General features: G+C 40.1%; 1 protein-coding gene across 1 annotated transcript; it reads right to left on the bottom strand.

Annotated features, from left to right (window-relative positions):
• Nucleotides 1-87: 87 nt before the first annotated feature.
• LOC123033079 (ethanolamine kinase 1-like) lies at nt 88-18,613 on the bottom strand (the record flags this gene model as incomplete). Its single annotated transcript, XM_044449441.1, has 7 exons — nt 88-1,314; nt 2,750-2,823; nt 4,606-4,766; nt 6,602-6,685; nt 16,428-16,570; nt 16,860-17,000; nt 18,015-18,613. Coding segments are annotated over 7 exons (1,275 nt in total), but the record flags the coding sequence as incomplete, so codon positions are not given.
• Between the last annotated feature and the right edge of the window lie 1,817 nt (nt 18,614-20,430).

Raw genomic sequence — 20,430 nt, 5'->3', positions numbered from 1 at the left:
GTGCAGTTACTTTCAAAGTTTAAAGCCTTTTCCCCATTCTTCTCCTCTCACACACACTCTCTCTCTCTCTCTCTCTCTCTCTCTCTCTCTCTCTCTCTCTCTCACACACACACACACACACACACACACACACACACACACACAGGTAAACATTTGTGTTTCACATTATTGAAGTTCAAACCATTCTTGGTAGGATAGCTTTTGAAAAAAAGAAAAGAAAAAATGTGTTCACGAACAATCCTCACTCTTCAAATGTCATCTATTTCAAGAATGATCTTTAAATTTAATCTTGAGGCTTGGGCAAGCCATCATCTAAGCAAGGAAACTGGACAATCGACCAACTAACAAATCTAAAGACTGTAGACAAGAGAAAGTATAAAAGCCAAAACAACTGAACCAAGGCAGAATTTCAGTGGTACTATTTTGCTCCCAAACACTACAGGACTGGTTCAACAGCTTGTCCTGCTGGCTCCTACGACAGCATCAGAGAATGTTCATCCTTAGACCGTATGCCAAAATATTCAAAGGTTCTTGGACAATCCTTTCTAAGGGAGGAAATGGCATGAGATGCAGCTACAATGGTCGTTTAAAGCTTATGTTTGAAGTTAAAAGCCTCTTCCTACAACTGTAAAATCTGTGCACATTTTCTTTCACAAATGAAGTTGCGGCTGCTGCAAATTTTCATCTGCACATTACACACAGGGAAGTCTGGTTTTTCCCTCTATTGTACTTGTTTTCTAGGTGTTACCACATGAAAATTACTTTCTCCCACCACACCTACTTCTCTAGTCAGCATTCTTCTGTTGTGTAATTCAGTGTAACAGCTCCCATTCACATAAAGATTTTGGGTAATATGCAGTTTGACAATTTTATCACTTATGTTAATTCCAATGTAATGGTATTATAGGAATCCCTCCCTTAAAAAGAATTGATGCAAAGCAGCAGTGGAATGTTAAAATTCATAATAAATAATTCACATATCACATTAAAAATTACAAGATAAAGGATTAAATTTGTTCTCCCTATGTTTTATAAATCTAATGTTTCTAGTCCCTCTACAATATGAGTAAGATTTTCATTTTAGGTGGAACATTAAAAGATTGTTTAGAGGCAATGAAAAGCAAAAACCACCATAGGAACATTACAAAATTAACGAATGCTTAACTTTTTCCATTATTTGTATTCAGACAAAAAACTCTAAGGAATTTTATCCAGATGTGGGGAATTGCAGCTCTCAGTTGTTACTCAGGAAGTTTTAAAGTCATGACTTCATTCTTCATTTTGAAATACTGATTGAAGCGAACAATTGCATACCTGTATGAGGAAATAAAAAGGTTAAATGAAGCCTTGCTTCCCTTTGTAAAATTTACTGTGACTCTCCTTGTAGAAGTACTGAGAAGGTAATTTTAGCTTTTCCTGCCATCTAGTGGTTTTCCAGTGTCTTTCACACACTTGAGAAACGTCAGACCAATTTAGTTGCGGTCTATGGGGAAAAGGGAGATTTTAATGCCACAACAGATGGACCAGTTATAGGTTGGTGGATTGAGGCTATTCATCCAGTCAAAGGTGAACTACCTCAGTAAGTCTGGCCCAGTTATACCTTGCCTTCTTCTTAGTAATGCCAAAATAGTAGAGCAGCTAATTTTAATAAGTGTATATAATTAGCGGTGTTGCAAACTTTCACAATGCAATCACCACCATGTTGACTTAGAGGCTGTGCCCACTGAGGTCGACAGGTCTTACTTCGTCATGAGCATCTCTCAGCATTTCAAACACTGCACCCACTTTCCCTCCTTGTCATCTTTACCACCCTGCAGAACAGGACTGGACAGATTTGACCCCCTAGATGCTTTGGCCTACAATTCCCATCAACCTTAACAGCTGTAGGCCAAATATGTGGAAGGACCACAAATGAACTACTGCCGCCACAGAAGGAGTCCATTGTTATCCTTCTACTGCAGACATGTCACTGACCAATTGAGACCACCTAGGAAATGGATGTCTGGAGCAAGAGTCCAAGCAGGTGCTTCCATATTGATAGCTCAGCTTTTCCTGAGAGTCAATTAATTTAGTTCAAATAAATAAATCATTCATTCATCCATCAAAACTGGCCTCTACTGGTTTGAATTTTGGCTATGTTGGGATTCTGTCACAGTGAATGAAAACGACTATATTCAGCATGGCTTGGGTTTCCTCAACAGCTATTGCTGACACATCAGTCTTTCAGGATCATGCCTAGCATAGTTCTACCAGTGTGCAGGACTCCTTACATAACACACGAAGCTGGAGACATGCCTTTATGCGAAGTAACCTCTCCACATGTAGACAGAGAGAAGTGTTCACACACATGCAGGTTGCAGTGTGAAAGTGAACAGATGCCATCGGAGACACCTGGCTAACAATCTCAAAATAGGAAAGTTTGTTTCAGTATATTCAACAGCAGGCGGTTACGTTTTAAAATGTCTATTTTAATCTTTGTGAGCACTTAACAGCTCTAAAGAATATTTTTAGCAAAAGAAGGTATTAATTTTAGAAACAGAACTATGGGAACTTCAAATTCTGGATTTTGCATCTCAAAACCAATAGTGTACCTGCACTTTGGGAACTCTTTAAAGTCATAATATCTGAAAGTCACAGACAGCACAAAGATCTATAGCCTTAGGCTACAATCCTATACACACTTGCCTTGGAGTAAATAAATACCAACGCACTTCTAAGAATACACATCTATTGCTGCACTGTTACTTACCCTAGAAAATCAAAGTCAATGGTGGAGTATTTGGCTTGAATCAAAGCCCACAATCCCCAGAAGAAATGAGAGGCCTGCAGAAAAACACACATTAGTGAAGTGCAACCAAAACATACATGTTCAGCATGTCATTAGTAGTACAATGACCAACTTGGTGTTCTGTAACAAAACAAGAATCCTAAATTGGATTTTACTGTATCTGAAGGTATGGTAATTTTAACCCAACAGGCCACTCTTGCATCCACCTCAGTGTAAGACCCCAGAAAGTCTCCAGAGCAGAAGTTCATAGAATCATCGAACAGCAAAGCTGGACAGGGCCAGGGGGGCCAGTGGATCCAAGTCCCTGCTCGTGCAGGGCTCCAGTTAACCCATCCCTCTCAGATGGCTGCCCGGCTGCATCTCGGATGCCTCCAGTGTGGGGGGAGCACACCACGTACCTCAGTCACTGGTTTTATTGTCATACTACTCTAACAGTTGGTACAGTCTCATATCCTGGAGTGCTACAATGGAGTTAAAGGCTTCTTCAGATGTTTGTGGTAAATGCCCACTAAAACAACAAGAGGAGTTACATTACGCAGGCTCCGTCAGCTCTATTGGCTCCATGTTCCAGGCCAGGCTTAATTCAAAGAGTTGTCTTTGACAAGCAAAATAAAATATTTAATTTGGGTTGTTAATTTATTTGGTTGTATCTGACTGTGTTATGAATGGTTTTATATAATTTTATCATGTGATGTGTTTTAACAATTCACTAATTTTATTGTTTATTTTACTGACTGGCTTCAGGAGTTGTAAGCTGTCCAGAGCACCCTCATGTTATGAACTGGCAAAGTAGAAGGAATGAATTATAGTAAAGAAAACAAAGAAAACATGATACTACGTAATGCAACCTTGGATACGTACTTCAATGCCATTCTCCCTCTCTATTTTATGCACTTCTGGGAAATTTAAACTTAAGACATACTGTTAATCTGTTACTCAGGTATTGCTAATAGCTTTGGTACTTTGGGAGTTTTCTTCTGAGGGGAAGAAGGGACTGTCCATGCCGCAACCAGCATTACATTTTCCTAGGAAAATCTTACTGGTGAGACAAATGACTTCCTGAAGCATGACAAAGTTTCAGGTTGTGGTAGTAGTGCTCAACTGTATGTCCCCAAATCAGTCAAAACAAGACCTCACCAACATCATCTCATCTTCACTATGGGGATGTATGTCTGTTTTCTCAGTCAGTTATAGGTATACTGAATATGGTTCCTCAGGTGAGGAGTGGGGAAGCCAGTGCCAGCTGCCCACAAGTACTGCTTGGGCATGCTGGGACAGCTGGCACCAGCAGGCATCTGGGAGCCCCACAGCAAATGCAAAAAGGGTACTTTGCCACTCTTGCCACAGGGCGAAAGCTTAAGTGTGGATGCAACAGTGCCCTATGCTTTTCCCATCCATTCTCAAGCCTCTTAAGTGCTCAGGAAAAGTGCAGCTCACACTATTTACACGAATGCTTCCTTTGACAGCTGTCAAACAGAAGGGTTTCTTTTTAAACAGGGTTTTTGACAAGCCTTTTTGGACTGGGATATATGCAACCATGAAATCAGAGAAACCTATTCAGAGTGCCATGTAATTTGAACTCGCTTCTATATTCTAGATTGTTTCTCTCTGCTCTCAAGCTACAGGCAAGATAGCAAGACCACCACTTTTCAAAGACCTGTGACAGTCACTAATGCAAAAAGTATGAAGAAGATTTATTTCCAGGTTCTTCAATACAACTTCCAATATGCAGGTATTGCCCAATATCTAGCATATGTTTTCTGTTAGCAAGAACATACTGGGGATGGGTATCTGAAGTATATACAAGCCAAACTTACCAGGGCAAACTGGTTGACTTGAACGTAAAGCACTTCAACCTCTTTCTCAGTGACATCTGTCTCAAATCCTTTATATTCCTTGTAGGCTTCCAGGTATGCTCTCAGCCACTGCTCCTGCAGTTTTCTGTTTGGGTAGAGGCTATAGTCCACCTCACTCACTCCTACAAGAAAGTTGTACTTTTTAAAAAGAAAGACATTTCCAGAAAATTTTGCAGTTTCTGCATTTTCATGTTACCCCTTGCTTGTTATCCAATACATTAACATAACAAGATGACAGTGAATCATCATACAAAACAGTGCCCCACCAGAGTATACAGACCTTAGGAAAAAACCAGGGCATGCTTATTCTTGTACACTACACTCAACTGTTTACTACTCTGAAGCATGCATATTTTTTTAAAAAAATCACTGAAAAATTACTCTTTTCATGTATTGGTGGTATAAACATAAGGGAAATAAGCTTGGGCAATCAGCATGAATATTTTTTATCAATGATTATGTCCCCAAGGATAGGATCATGATGGAGCGGGAGGGAAGCTACCAGCTGCTCACAAGACTGGGAGCCCCCTGGCAACTACAGCAAGAGTATTTGCCTCTCTTGCCACAGGGCTTAAGTTTTAAGTGTGAGCATGACAGTTCTCAATTCCTGAGGGGTAACAGGCTTTCTAAATCGTTTGTGCTCATACAGTTGTAGTTCAATGGAATATTCATCATATAATAAGAGTGTTGTCTACTCAGTATTGTCACTCTGATGTAAGTATGCAATGTGTGTTTTATTAGGGATGAAAAGCGTTTATGATTGCAACCAAATAAGGCTTTCCTTTTTAAACCTTTTATGAGATGAGACTAAATTAAGGGAGGCAATATTACTATTTTTATTATGAGGATGTATACTCTCTCATCATCACTCTTTTCCTGCTAGCTGATTTACTCATGTAACAGATCTTAATTCAGAGAAATTAAATACATGTACACTTACCTTTCATAAAATCTAGATAAGCATTTTGGCATGAATGGTGGAATCTGTTCAACTATTTAGCATTTTGTTTTTTTAAATGTTTTGGAATAGCACCAAATAAGAGTGCTATTTACTTTAATCTTTACTGCATGCCACAATGAAGGAAAATACTTTTTTTAAAAAATACACTGGGCTATAAAAATTGGTTTTCTATTAAGCACCCGAGACACTCTTTTATTCTCTCTCTCATTGGTTTTGGTAATACATCAGCAGATTTAATTTTGTGTAATTGGCTAAAAGGCAGATGATTAATCCACCAAAAACTCAAGTCGAGACCAGGAAAAAAGGAACTTGCTTTAGTGTGTACCATGGAGCAGGGATCACAGATTACTGAAGCTTCCTACTGTACACACCTTTGCAGAACATTATGGTGCTGATGCGATTTTCCTACACTGAAACATGACCCATGTATGCAACCTTCTTACGTGGCACAGCCATAAAAGGAAATAAAAAGAAAGTATAAATCTGTATGAATTATGTCCTAAGTTCAGATCTTTAACCAAACCATAGTATGGTGGGAGTAAAAACCTCCTCCCAGACTGCTGGTTCTTATTTTGCCATTGAACACTGCTTTTGGAACAATCTAGCATGCATCCACAGGGGAAAGATGTAGATTACAAGAGCAGAGAGAAGCACAGAGGGCTAAACTCTGTATCCAAGGGCACGTCTTGTTCGCATACTTCCTCAGCATGGTGTTATCTGGACAGTCCTGCATTTAACACCACACACAACAACCCTCCAACTTTTCACAGAGAAGGATCCAATTTGTATGTTTAAACCACAATGGAGTTCTTCCCTGCCCACCTCAGAGTTTTCACTGAGGGGTGCAAGCAGCAAGCAAATCCAGGGATAATTTCAGAGCGCAATGGGTGGAGAAGGGTAAAAGGGAGGTAAGCTTGCATCAGGCCCACATTGACCCAAGTGTCAGCAAGACAATACATACTAATTGGCTATAGCAAAACCGCATTACTAAACTACCTGCAAACTCATTGAAGTGGTTCCCAATGTCATAAGCCAGGTAGTTGTATCCAGAGTACTCGTAGTCAATGAACTGAACATTACCTACACGAGACACAAAAAATAAAATTCGTAAGAGTAAGTATGCAAAATACTCAGACACGTCACTGTGCCTTTTAACACATGCCACTGCGGTTCCAGCCTGTTGTGCTCAGTTGCATGCATTTAAGACATTCCAGGACAAGGATTCTGTGACTTGTTCATTCTAGCAAGCAGAATGCTTCTTTATTAAAGACATATGCTCTTAATTATCTGAACAGTTAAATCTAAGCATCATATTTGCTTTCATACCGCAAGGGGCATCAGTTATCTGAGACTCACTTGGCCTCTTAATATATAAATGCTTATCTGACCAGCTACAACCCTTATCTACTTTTCTTAAGGCTATAGCAGTTGTTTTGCATGAACCAATATGTGTCTTGGGCCTTTGATTATTTTTCTAGTCTTTGGTTACTTTGCACAGGACTGTACTCTACTATAAAAAGTTTTTACCTGGCTTATATTGTGGCACATATTCTCCCAGGCAAACATTTCTCCAATATCAGAACAAAAAAAAGCTGCATAATGCATTATAACAAACATTCAGGCAAATTACGAAATCTTCCAATTAACCTTTCCTCAGACATTTTAGTGGTTCTTAGATTTTTAACTAAAAACCAGAGGAAACCAATACTTTCAATTTTTGAAAGTCTCAACTGTCTTCTTTCCTAAGACACTTGAGGCTACTCATATGAACAATCGTGGGAAAATTTTGTGGTGCTGCGATAGTAAATAGTACTTTATTTAAACATGGTGCAGTGTGAGCTTAAGAATTACATTTCCCCACTGCTATATAACATCTTGCCAGCGATCCTTGTGTATACCACAAAATGTAATGGGCTCTAATATGGTTTTTCAAGAAAAAACTGGGAATTGGAATTCTGTGAGAGGCCAGGGATCTCTAGCGGCTTTCTGCACTCTCACTGCATCTAGTTTCCCAGGATTCTTTGAGCAAATGTGGCAAGGTAGCTGACAAAGCCAACCTAAGTCTGAAGCATAGGCATGCACTCTCAACCCTGAAAGCGAGTCTCTGGAATCCGTTTAGAACTTTTTAACTTTCTTTAAGTTCTACAGAAACTTCCAAACCAATGTTGCTACAGCAAGCCAGAGAGTAATTTATACCCTACAGGCAAGTTATGAAATCAACTCTCGTAGCCTCTAAATGACAGCTGTTTCCTAAACCACTCAGTTCATCTTATCTACCAGTAAAGATGCAACTATTTCTTAATTATCGCTTTGTCATACAGTGGAGCTAACATTTAAGAGAAGCCCGTTTCTATCTTTAGCCAAATGTTTGCATTTAAAACACAATAAAATGGCAGGTAAAAGGCCTGCATGTACAACGTATTAGGCAGTTATCTAAAATAAACATTCTTTTGCACTCAAGTTATACTTAGCGATACATGACTGCAGTGCCGTTATCACCAGCAGCTAGCTCTCGATCTTATTCAAATGCTAATTTCCAGTTATAATTAACAGTATTACAAAATTAAAAAAAAATGAAGCTAAGATACAGATGAGGCTGTTACCAGGCTCCGTGCTCTCCTAGGAGGGAGGTGCATGCGAACAAGTGATGCGATAAACCTCCAGTCAGTGCCTTTAAGTAGCACGGTGCACGCCGCCACTTGGCAGCAACAAGGACATACCTAATCTGTAGCAGATGAAGAAAATTTGGCAAACTCATATTTGATAAGACACAAAACTTTAAAGAGAAAAGTTCTGCATTTCACTGCCCTTCCTTTTCCAGAATGGCATTGCAGTGGAACTCAGCCTTAAGTTTAAGTTTTGCGAGAGAGAGAACGGTTCCAAGATGCACAGCTCCCTTTGGTTTTGGACTTCAAGGAAACATGTCTGCAGGCAAGGCATAGTTTTATCAGTTTCTGCACCCATTTTCAGTTATGCTGAAGAGAAGCGCCCCATTACGAAATATAATTGTATGGCAGAATGAGTAGCTTGCATGAACTAAAAGGGGATTTGTACTTGAGTCCAGGAGGTTGTAAATGCCTCCTCGAGAAAGGAAATGGGTCCAGCCTCTTTGAGAGAGGCTGTATGAAGCCACTCCTAAAAAGGCCTAATCTGGACCCATAGGATGGTAACAATTATAGGTCAGTGGCCAACATCCCTTTCCTGGGCAAGGTACTTGAGAGGGTGGTAGCTGAACAACTCCAGGCACTCTTGGATGACACAGGTTCAGTCAGGCACGGTTTTGGAAGGGAAACCGCCCTGGTCACCCTGAGAAAGACAGGGGGAGTGCAACCCTACTGATTCTCCAGGACCTCACAGAGACTTCTGATAGCATGGACCATGGCATCCTTTTGGATAGGCTGGCTGGGCTAGGAGGATGCAGCACTGCACTGGTTCTGCTACTACTGGACCGATCGATTCCAGAAGGTGGTGCCGAGGGATTACTGTTCTGTGGCATGGCAGTTATGCCAGAGAGTACCACTGGGGGAGGTTATCTAGAGGTATCAGCTAAGGTGTCACCAATGCATGGATGACATTCAGCTCTACCGCTCTTTTTTATCAGACCAAGGTGACACAAGGACCGCTCTGAATCAGTGCCTGAGCATGGCAATGGACTGGATAAGGGCCAACAACCTGATACTCAGCCCAAGCAAGCTGGAGGTGCTCCTGGATCCAGAACTGTCACTTTAGACACAAGTAGACTCAGTAGCATGGAGCACCTTTTATCAGCTTAAGCTGATATACCAATCATAACACTACCCGGATAGAGAGAGCCGAGCAACAGTTATCCATGCTCTGCTAACCTCTCCTTTGGGTTACTGCAATGCACTTTGAAAATGATGCAGAGACTTCAGCTGATTCAGGGCAGCAAAATTGTTAATGGGGACTGGATTACAGGAACATATTTCGCCACTCCTCCGCCAGCTGCATTGACTGCCAGTTGAAGTTTGGGCCTGAGTCAAAATCCTGAAGGAGTATCTCTTCCCGTATGTACCTACTCAGACCCTGAGGTCAACTTTGGGGGTCCTTCTCCGAGAGTGCCCTCCAAAGAAAGCAAGGAGGGTGGCTACCAGGAGAAGGACTTTTTCACCTATGGAACCGCAGCTATGGAATGAACTCACCAAAGAGGTGTGCCTGGTGCCTATTCCGTATTCTTTTCAGTGCCAGGTGAAGACCTTTTTATTTTCCTAGTATTTAAACAATTAACTTTTTAACTTTAGTTTTAGTATTGCATTTTATCCTATACCACTACCATACCTCTGTGCTGATTCAGTTACAATTACTGTGGTTTTATTGTCTAATGTACTTTTTTCTTTGTTTGTATGTTTCAAACTTTTGTTAACAGCCCAGACAGCCTAAGCAACTGGGTAGTATAAAAATGAAATAGTGAATGAATAAATAAGGGTTAGTTCATATAGGGTTGTCATTTTTTCCTACAAAGCTTGGTTCCCCAAGTCCCCTGGAGAACTGATATCCAATATATTCTTTAAAACTAGTTATCTTTTATTAAAAGAGGGCCGTTTTGAAAATCCTAACCAAAAAATGCCATTTATTGATGTCCACTGTGCATCCAACATTGTATTCATTGCAATGTGGGCAACTAGTATGCAGAGTGAAGGGCTGCAAGAGGAGACAGAATCAAGTGGAAGCAGCTTGCACAAGCTCTTCCTTACTGCAGCTCTCCACCCAACATGCTAGAAACCAACCTTTCCCAACCCTGTAACTTCCAGACACATCTGGAATGCAACATCCAGAATTCCTAGTCAATGGTCCTGCTGCATGGAAATTCTGAGAGTTGAGGTCCAATATCTCCGAAGGTCACCAGGTTGGGGAGGCTATCCTAGACTGTTCCCGAGAGTCCCTTGAGCACAACTGACAGGACTAAAGGGGGAGGGGGAGGCAGTTCCCTTTGCGTTCAACACTGCATTTGATACAACCAATGTTTTCAAGGCCAACTCAGCTTAACTGTTCCATCAACAACTGTAGCTTTTCAGTGATGGAGGGCTTGTTAGGAAGGGAGAGCTATGAGGAAAGAAAAGCAAGAGAGAGAATGTACACTGAGTACTATATTAAATGCATTTAGATTTGCAGTCAATACAAAGAATAATGCGGCAATACCGTACAGAATAATGCAGTACTAATGCCATTCTGCAAGGAGTTTCGTCAGAATCAATAAGCTATTATCAAAGAAGTATTATGCAAGGTAATAAAACTTTAGTATTTAATATCCGGAATAGCAGTAAACTGAATTAGGTAAAGCTGCAAGTGGAAGCTTCAGCTGGCACTGTGTAAGTCCACTGCCAAGTTTCAAGCATCTATTAAACTACAATTTCTGTGAAATTATACTTGAGTGTATGTGTTGGAAGAATTCATTTTTGAAGCCCAATTTTGTGTGATCTGCTGTGAACAGAGTAATGTAGTAGCAGCTATATGGAAGTTTCTTTTCCTGTTTATACAAAATTGAAAACTGCCTGATATTAAGGTATTTTCCTTACATAAGCATATTCAGACTATCTACTGCTCCAAAAGCAAAATAATAGACACTGTAGGAAGTTATTTTGCACTACACTGCTTCCATTGGTGGGGATGGGAGTAGATGCTGTTTCCTCTTTGGATTCCGTAATTGACGCATACAACTCAGGAGTCCACAAAATAAATGTGCTTTACTTTGGTTAGAGTAAATAACTAAAGGTTTAATAAGGCAGGGATCAGTCTACATGATGGTACTTCTCAATGTCAGAACTGGCAACACCTTGCACTGAGGATGAGCCACGTTAGCAGATGTGCCAGATAATTCAGTTCCTGTTATAATAATTCAATTCCTTATGGTGCAGCTCCTTGGATGAAGGCAATTGCCTTGATTCCTCATCTCTGGAAAACCCTTTTAAGAGAAATAACCATGCAAAAAAGAAAGTTTCTGGATGTTCCTCACATGTCTGCTCAGCCTGCCATGCCCTCTTTCACCGTAATGAATTCTCCTCAGGCTTCCAGCCCCAGGGGAACTCTTTTCCCTGCAGGGAGTGCTTGGCTTATCCATCCCATCTATGCCTCTCTTCTGGGTATCCCTCCTGTTCTCAAAGAGCCAAGCTCCCATGCCTATCTCTCTCCTTTCCAGCTGCCATAATCTGCCTTCAGCCCCTGTATCTCTACTTTTTCCTTTTTCTCCAGCTGCTTACCGGTGCCCACAGGCTACCGCTCCACCAGCTGGTTGGGGCCTCTTCACCTTATTTCTGTAAGTGCAGCCAAATAATTTCCAAGTTCCTACTCAGCACTGTTGATTTTCAACAAAGCCTCTGCTAGCGGCCACCAATCCATGAGTGGTTCCTTGTCCATAACAAGGCAGGAAGCAGCACAAGGCAAGACCTCACATTGGCAGCATAGTCCTTTTAAAATAGTCTATAAATTGACCACTATGATTTAGGGTTAAATGTTTCTTAACATTTGCTACCTGAACAGTGTTAAGTAGTATGCTGGTAGCAGAAACCAGAAGACAGAATGGTTTGAATTCTAAGAAACACCAAAGTAAACACAGATGAAATTAAAAGAATTTAAAATTCAAAGTTAATTTTGTACTTCTAAATTTTTAATCAACAGTGTTAATTTTAATGACATTGTCTTACTGAATTAGGGGAAAAATACTTCTCTGTTCAGGGGCAACACTGAAACAAGCTCTAGGTTTGTGTACCTCCACCTCCCATCTCCTCCTCTGACATACCAGGAAGTAGAAAACTTGAACTGTTAATACTCTTTATACCAGCCATACTTTGTCCAGCTTTAGATAAAACAACCTGCTAGCTGAAAATGGAAGAATGGAATGGAACAGCTCTGGGATGGGGACCAGACTTGCACATATAATGTTAAATGATGATTAAGCATTAGGGTCCTAACCAGTTCATTTGAAGGAGAAAGTGGAATCTCGGGGAGATGACAACCATGTAGATACAAGGATTCTTAACATACAAAGTAAGCAATCACTGTTTCATACCAAGAGAGATTTGTTGTAGCATTGTAGTGCAAAGCCACACTGACAAATCATGGGCTTTAAGAGTGGTTTCCAGTTGGACAAAGTTAATAAAAACATGTGCCTCCAAGCTAATAGCCTGGATCCAAAGATAAGGTTTAAAAAAACTCTTATGGAAAATCATGGAAGGGAAGTTTTCTATCCCCCTCTTCCCCCACAGCCATCTGTGGCCTTCAAAAAGCCTCTCTGAAAGGTAAAGGGACACTCCTGAACAGAGTGGCATGCAGGGAACAACTACAGCAATGGGAGGAGAGAGGAAGCATTCCTTATGAACAAGACAATGCTTAAGAATGGCAGAAAATTTAATGTTTAAAGAAAATAGAGCCCATTTTACAGCTTTGCTGTGGATGTAAAGTAAAAGGTAGATGATATAATTTGGTTCTTTTGAATATTTATTTTTATTTAGTAAACTTCTATGCCACCCCATTCGCTGAAGCCTCAGGGTGGCTTACAACAATAAATGAATACATATAATCATATAAAATTAGGCTTAATTTACCACTGCAAAATTGTATGCAACTTGTCTGGAATCCAAGGTTGCAAAATTAAAGTTGCAATCCTAAACACTTTATGAGAGAGTAAGCCAGAGGGGCTTACTTCCAAATGAACATAAGATTGCACTGTGAGAAAGAACACATTAGAACATGTTAAGAACTAGTGTCTTAACAAAAGAAAATGAATACAACATAAGCATGGCTAATCATCTAATAAAGCCAGAGTACAAGGCACTATGATTACGTGAAGTTTCTTTAAGTTATGTAGCATTTAGTACAACTGATTTATTAATGAACTCTTCCTTTAAAGCATGTAAATGTTTCCAAGCAGAGACAAGAGAAAGAGGTAATTATATTTAGTTTAAAACATTTCAACCTTGCCTTTTCTCTCAGGAGTTCCAGTTAGAAGATAAAACTGACATCAAGCAATACCCACAAGCAAGTATTATGATCTAAACAGGAACTAGCCTAAGTGAATCAAGTACTACAACAGACCTTCACTGCCAGAGGCCAACTTTCAACAGAAATACAGTTAAGAGGGTAACTGACAAAATGGCATATTAGTTAGGGTCATGTTTCCAAGGAATAAAAAGTGAAAAGATACTAAAAAGGGAAGAGCACAGAGAACAAACTGCATCTTTGAACTGTGTTATTCAAGTAACGTGCAAAACATGTTTAGCATGCAGGCATTTTCACTGCATTCTTTAAGAATTTGTGTTCCACTTCACAACCAACTTAAGTTAAAGCTGAGTTTCCACTGCAAAAGTAAATTGTTCCTCTTAATATTATGTATCAGTTTCATAAACATTGTTTCCCAGTACAATACAATACACAGCTTTAGTAGTTTATACATGCCATACTTACTCCAAGATTAAAACAATGCTCAACATTTCAGCATTGCAGAGGGACTTAAACACTGCTTGGGCTAGTTCACAAGACCTCTTAAGCTGGAGTTAGCAAATAATAGTCACACTATCATTTGGTAACAACCATTAGATGGGAAATGGTCACTTGAGATCTGCCCTTACTGTTCATGAGTTGTGCAGCAATATTCCAAAACTGCACCTTTAATAGATACAATCTAGCTACTACATACACTTAGTACTTCCCCCCACCTTTAAAAAGTTGCAAGCAAATTTTTCATAGAGAATTCTCCCTCTCCCCCTCCCTGTTCCCAAATGCTAAACACTCACACACTGGTTTTTGTAGAAATGCTCTTAAATGATGTAGTGCTCTCAATCATTTATTCTCCACTCTGTTTATAAAAGAAAATGACAGCAGATTTGTTTCAAAAGTGGGAAGGTCAAGCCTACAACTGTTGACAATGTTCAAAGCTGAACTTTTGTCTTGGCACTCAGTTAAAAAAAAAAGTTCCATCATGAGAAACATTGAGAAGTCACTTTCCTCAGATCTGATCAAAATTCTTATTTACTTCTTTCTCCCCAAACTTATCTTTAGACTTCCAAGTCAAATCTAAGGAGTGTGATCTAGACAGATTCCCAAATGGTCTCATGACTCATCAGTAGGTCAGACAATCTTCGTGGCAGTAGATACTGCAAGGAGAACTAGAAGGTGTTAAGCTCTAAAACCTCACAGAGAAGAACCATAATGCTACCGGTGCACCCTTTATAAAAAGCTTTAGAAGCAATTTGATTAGAATGAAATGGTTGTAAAACAATTCAGAGCTTTAAACTGTATAGAACAGATTTAATGGTATGACAAGCATAAAATGGCGTTGTTTTTGACAAGCATAAAATGGAGTTGTTTTTGCAAAACCGGCTAAGTTTAACGAATATTTACCACAATGAAGTAAGTAATATTATTTGGGCTAGGAAAATCCCAGGCAGATAATCTCAGGAATTTCAAACACTTGTCTAATTCAGTGACTTGTTTTATCAGCAATGGGGAACTGCTCATTATTAGAATTTTAAAGTATTTTGCTCCTACTCCTCAGTCAAAAAGGATCTCAAGGCAGCCTATGTTTAACCAGTTAAAGAAGACAACTGTTGCACATCATATCCCCTCCTGCCAAAAGCTCTACCTGAATATGTTGCCTTCACTACAAATAATTTATTTGGGGCACGTCTCATCTATTTTTACCTCAGATCAAGCGAGCACCAATTTCAAGGCACAACATTCTTTGAAAAACGTCTTTCATCCCTCTCCAGTTCCTACATGTTACCTTCTCTTCAATAGGAACATCCCAATTTGATTCAACTCAGACAAGGGTCTGATGCAAAGGTAATGCTAGTTCCTGGCAAGCCATGATTTGCAAATCAGAAACCAACCTTAGGAATCTACATTCCCTCCCTTCTCCTCCAGTGTATTTTCTTTTCCTTTCTAGATATCAAGCATGGTTTGCACAATATTCTTTTCTAAACTTCGTCTGCAAACTTCAAACCAGGCTTTCTGTCTTTGTTGAAAAAGGGGACAACTTTTTTAAAGGCTGCATGTGCAGCAGAAAAATATAAGGAACAAATGGAAGAGAAGGCAGGAAGCATGCAGCCCCCAAGGCTGGCTTTGAACTTGTCCTAGTAGAGCATTTATTAACTAAACTGTATCACCAACCCAAGATCATCACTAAGTGTCAGAACTTTTTGTAAGGTATAGATGATTCCGTTTTTAGAAAACATACATTCTTTTCAAAAGTTCAATTACAGGTGACATTGACAGGGAAGATAAATCCGATTAGTCAGTGTCCAGAAAACCTCACCTCAAACATAATTAGAAACCAATCTTCAACTTTAAAAATACCTATGTACCTCATCAGCAGGTATAAACAGAGCCTTGGAAAGTATCTTTCCAGATACTTCACCATGTAGAATTCCTCGGTGTCATCAATATATCTGACAAATCAGAATACAAAGATAATACACAGTAACCTGGAGACATTTGCTCCCAAGGCTGTTGGAAACAATAAGTTTGAATCAAGGATAGTTAAGACAACAGTTCACCTTGAAATTTCTGCAGACAACATGGTACAAATAATAGATTGCTACAGAGTGGAGGAGATTATTCTTTTCTGTAACCCCTTACGTATTAAGCTAGTAGTTACAGCTATTAAAAAAGTATTTCTACACAACTACTTCAATGACATTGAATATATCAAGCAACAAATGGCAAATAGTTATGTATAGTCAAATGTTATTTAAAACAGCATTCAGTTGTAATTATCCACCCCCACCCCCAAGCTTTTACTGTGTACTACAAATACAAAACATTACAAAACAATCCTTAAGGGTTACTTACAGCTGTGTTCAATACCTACCTTGTTTTCCATTGTAGATTATATTTTTACACAACAGATCATTGTGACAAAGTACCACTGGAGAGCACAGATTGGATAGCCTCTCCTTCATCCATGCCATCTCTTCTTGAAGTACTTGAGGACTTGGGATATCCATCAGAAACCTTTCAAGTTTGAAAACAAAGAAATGTTTCTACACACACAGAATGAGCAAGGACCTATTTTTCATACTTGATATAGAAACATGGTTTCCTTCATTCTTTTGTTTTTCAGCTGCGCTATTCATTAAGCTGCTTTACACAGTATGTTAAATCTCTTTAAGCTACATGGAGTTCTGTTCTACATTTCTAAGCTGAAGACAGATGATCACTCAATTTATCCTTACCTCTGGGCATATTTCCCCATGCTAAATTCATGAGCTTTGGAACAACAGTCATGGAAATAGACACCTACCTTTTGTGTAACTCCTGATCTGCAAATTCTGTTGGTATGAGAGAGAAGTATTTCCCCATCTTCAGCCACAGGTTAGACTTGGGGATCCATCCATTGTGCGCATGAATAGCATGTATTTTAGCAAGTTGTCTGGCTATGAGCCTGCAATAATTTGAATTATCATCAAAAAGAGTTCACTATAATTAGAAGCATATTGTCTTCCCCTCTTTTACTTGTTCTTGCTGTCAATTTCCCTACAAGGAAAACCTTACAATGTTTGGTTCTGTTTAAGTTAGCAAAATAATGTGTGGTATGGAGAAAGTGGATGAACAGAAGTTCTTTTCCTATTCATAACTGGAGCCACTGAATGAAGCGAATGGGGGAAGATTCATGCCAGACAAGTGAAAGCTGTAGAATCCACTGCCATTAGTAATACAGTAGCACCATGGAAGCTACTATCATTGAAAGATAAATTTCTCCCAAAACAGTGTGAAAAGCTGTAACACTGCTGAACACCTGCATAACCCACAAAGTAAGATGGGCTCAACTGCACTGCAGCATGAAACATCAGAAGATGTTATTGTTGTCCATGCAGACTTTAATGTATCTTATGTCACTTTTGAAAAAAGGGTGGTGGCACCACAGATACTCCGGGCAAGTTCCAAGCACATGGGAGGGGAAGTTTTTAACAGGTTTTTCTCTAGCAAATACTCTCAGAACGGTTTTCAGAACCACTCTCAGAATTGTTTATTAATAGAGTCAGGAGAGCTTTGGGTCCCCAGTGATGATCAAGATAGAGGAGCAAGAATGCTGGAAGACTGATTTGGCTGGGATGGGAATGTCCATGCAGAGCTTTCAAGACAAGGCCAGCGCAATTGTGCCAAAGGCAGAGGTAATGTTAAACTAGCAGAGAAAGTTGAAAAGGGTGTCAAATGTTCTGAAGAGAGAGAAATGCAGCAGAATTTGTATACTGGAATAACAAAGTAATGCCAAAGAAAAGGAAGTTATGATATTAAAAAGGGGAAGATATGTCCAGGGCATTAGCCAGTATTTCATTCAAGGGAGACAAGAGGAATGAATGGGTTGCAATTTTTTTGCAATTTACAAAGCACAGCACAGTCATGTAGTTACCAGTACACATGAGCTCCTTAGAGGACATAAGCATTTCAGACTTACCGAAATATCTCTGGATTGCAAACATGTTCCGGATCCAGTGCTTCTCCTTGCATGAACTCATAGCACAGACCATTACTGAAGGTACAGTAAAGCTGTGGTGCACAGCCATGGGCCTGCAGCACACGGAAACTCTTCACTTCTTCTTCTCGATCGACTAACAATTCAGTTTTATTTCCATAAATTCTGACAAGGACAACATCATCCATCTCTTCCCCCACGTAACAGCCAATAAGCTTATTGGTGATCCCATCTGTAAATACCTGTAAAGAGAAAGTAATGCAGATTTCTAGTTTGAAGTATTCATATATTAATACTTCTATCAGTTCAAGTACTGAAGGCAGTTGGTAATAACTAAATGAATGGGTTGGAAATAGAGGTATCCTTGCTTCTGTTAGTCCTTCTGTTAGCTCAAGGCCCTTCAGCCCAACAGCAGATTCCGTAGTTGGACAAGATGGGTGGGGAAGGAGGCAGCAGCTTGTTTCCTCTTCTCCACTGCAGCCTCTTATAACACTATCACTGCTATTTGAGAGAACTCTCCAAGTAATTAAAGCTGATGTTGGAGGGGACAGGGAACAACAAATGAAAACTGCCTTCCGCTGCTACTGCAAATGGGACCCTGCTGGACTGAGGAGTCTATGAATAGAAGGCTTATTTGGATCCAACCTCTCTTCATAAAGTCCAGTACAATATAGGGAGACGGAGGTCCTGTTGGTTGGCGGATCGGGCTTCAGGGAAGGGGACCTTGACCTAGTCCTGAATGGGGTTGCACTCCCTCTTAGGGACAAGGTCTGCAGCTTGGGAGTGCTCCTCGACCCAGAGCTTTCACTGGAAGCTCAGGTGACAGTGGTGGCAAGGAGTGCTTTCTTTCAGCTTCAGCTGGTCCATCAGCCGCGTCCCTACCTGGAGAACGACTGCCTGATGACAGTGATACACGCGTTGGTGACTTCCCGACTTGACTTCTGTAATGCACTCTACGTGGGGCTGCCCTTGAAGACGGTCCGGATACTTCAATTGGTTCAAAATAGAGCTGCCAAGCTGCTGACGGGGACTGGGCATTATGTTCACATGACTCCAGTTCTCCGTCAGCTTCACTGGCTCCCCACTGAAGTCTGGGCCCAATTCAAGGTGTTGGTTATGACCTATAAACCCCTTAATGGCTTGGGTCCTGGTTACTGAAAGGAGCGCTTACGTCCATATGTGCCCGCCCGCCCCTTGAGATCAGCGGGAGAGGCCCTTCTCCAGGAACCTCCGTGAAGGATATTAGAAGGGTAAGTACCCGGAGGAGGGCTTTCTCTGCAGTGGTGCCCAATCTATGGAATGCGCTCCCCAGAGAGGTCCACCTGGCACTGCCGTCATTTGTTTTTCGGAGCCAGGCGAAGACCTTTTTATTTAAATGTCATTTTAATTGCTAATATTATTTATTTTACATCTTTGGCCAGGACATCTCCAATTATATTGTTTTTATATTGTTATTATTTATTGTTGTGAGCCACCCCGAGGCTTCGGCGAATGGGGCGGCATAGCAGCTTTCTAAATAAAATTAAAAAAAAAATTACTTCTGCAAGTACCAGTAACAGCAATAATATTCAGTTAAGGAAAGTCCATTAGATGATCAAACACACCCAAATATATCGAATAGCTTTTAGCTGGTGAGAAAAAATACAAACCAAAATTACCTCAGTTTTATCTGGACTGAGGATTACTGCCCCTACCAAATTCTGATACCTATGTATTACATTTATATTCCACCAAACTAGCAAACACCCTTGGACATACAGCCTCATTTATGTCAGATAAAAAGCAACAGAGCTGGGTACGCCATCACCATACTAATCATACCTCACTCCAAATGCCCAGCCAGATTTTCTATTTCAGTGGTTACACACTGAAATAAATGGCTGCTAGGAAGAGGACCTTTACTGCAGCTGCTCCCCATATTTGGAATGCTTTCCCCAAGGAGATTCACCTGGCACCTTCCTTATACTTTTTGGTGCCAGGCAAAGACCTTCCTTTTCAAAAAATATTTTAATTAGTTGATGCCACTAAACCTTTGTTTTGTATTTTTATCTGTATTTTATTAGTACTGTATTTTTTAATTGTTGTAATTAGTTTTTTTATTGTGTTTATATCTTATGATTCTGAGCTGTCCAGAGGTGCTGTGGCATAATAGGGGACATACAAGTGTCTTAAATTTATAACATAACCCAGCATGATGAATCCTGCAGTAAGCTAACATCCATGGATGGAGCAGCAATCTCCCAGACTGAATTCCCAAAATCAACTTTTCAGGCAGAAAAAAAAATAGCAGAGAGCAAGATGTTTGCAATTCCCTCACAGTCCACAGGTCAAGGCTTTTTGAAGTGCACCAAAAGAATTTCAAATGAAAATCTATGTATGCGCCATAACCCACAGCACA

The sequence above is a fragment of the Varanus komodoensis genome, unplaced genomic scaffold (assembly GCF_004798865.1).
Source record: "Varanus komodoensis strain SLA01 unplaced genomic scaffold, ASM479886v1 scaffold594, whole genome shotgun sequence".
Taxonomy (NCBI): Eukaryota; Metazoa; Chordata; class Lepidosauria; order Squamata; family Varanidae; genus Varanus; species Varanus komodoensis.
The sequence above is the reverse complement of the archived record's forward strand: the minus strand, read 5'-3'. Positions and strand labels throughout refer to the sequence as shown.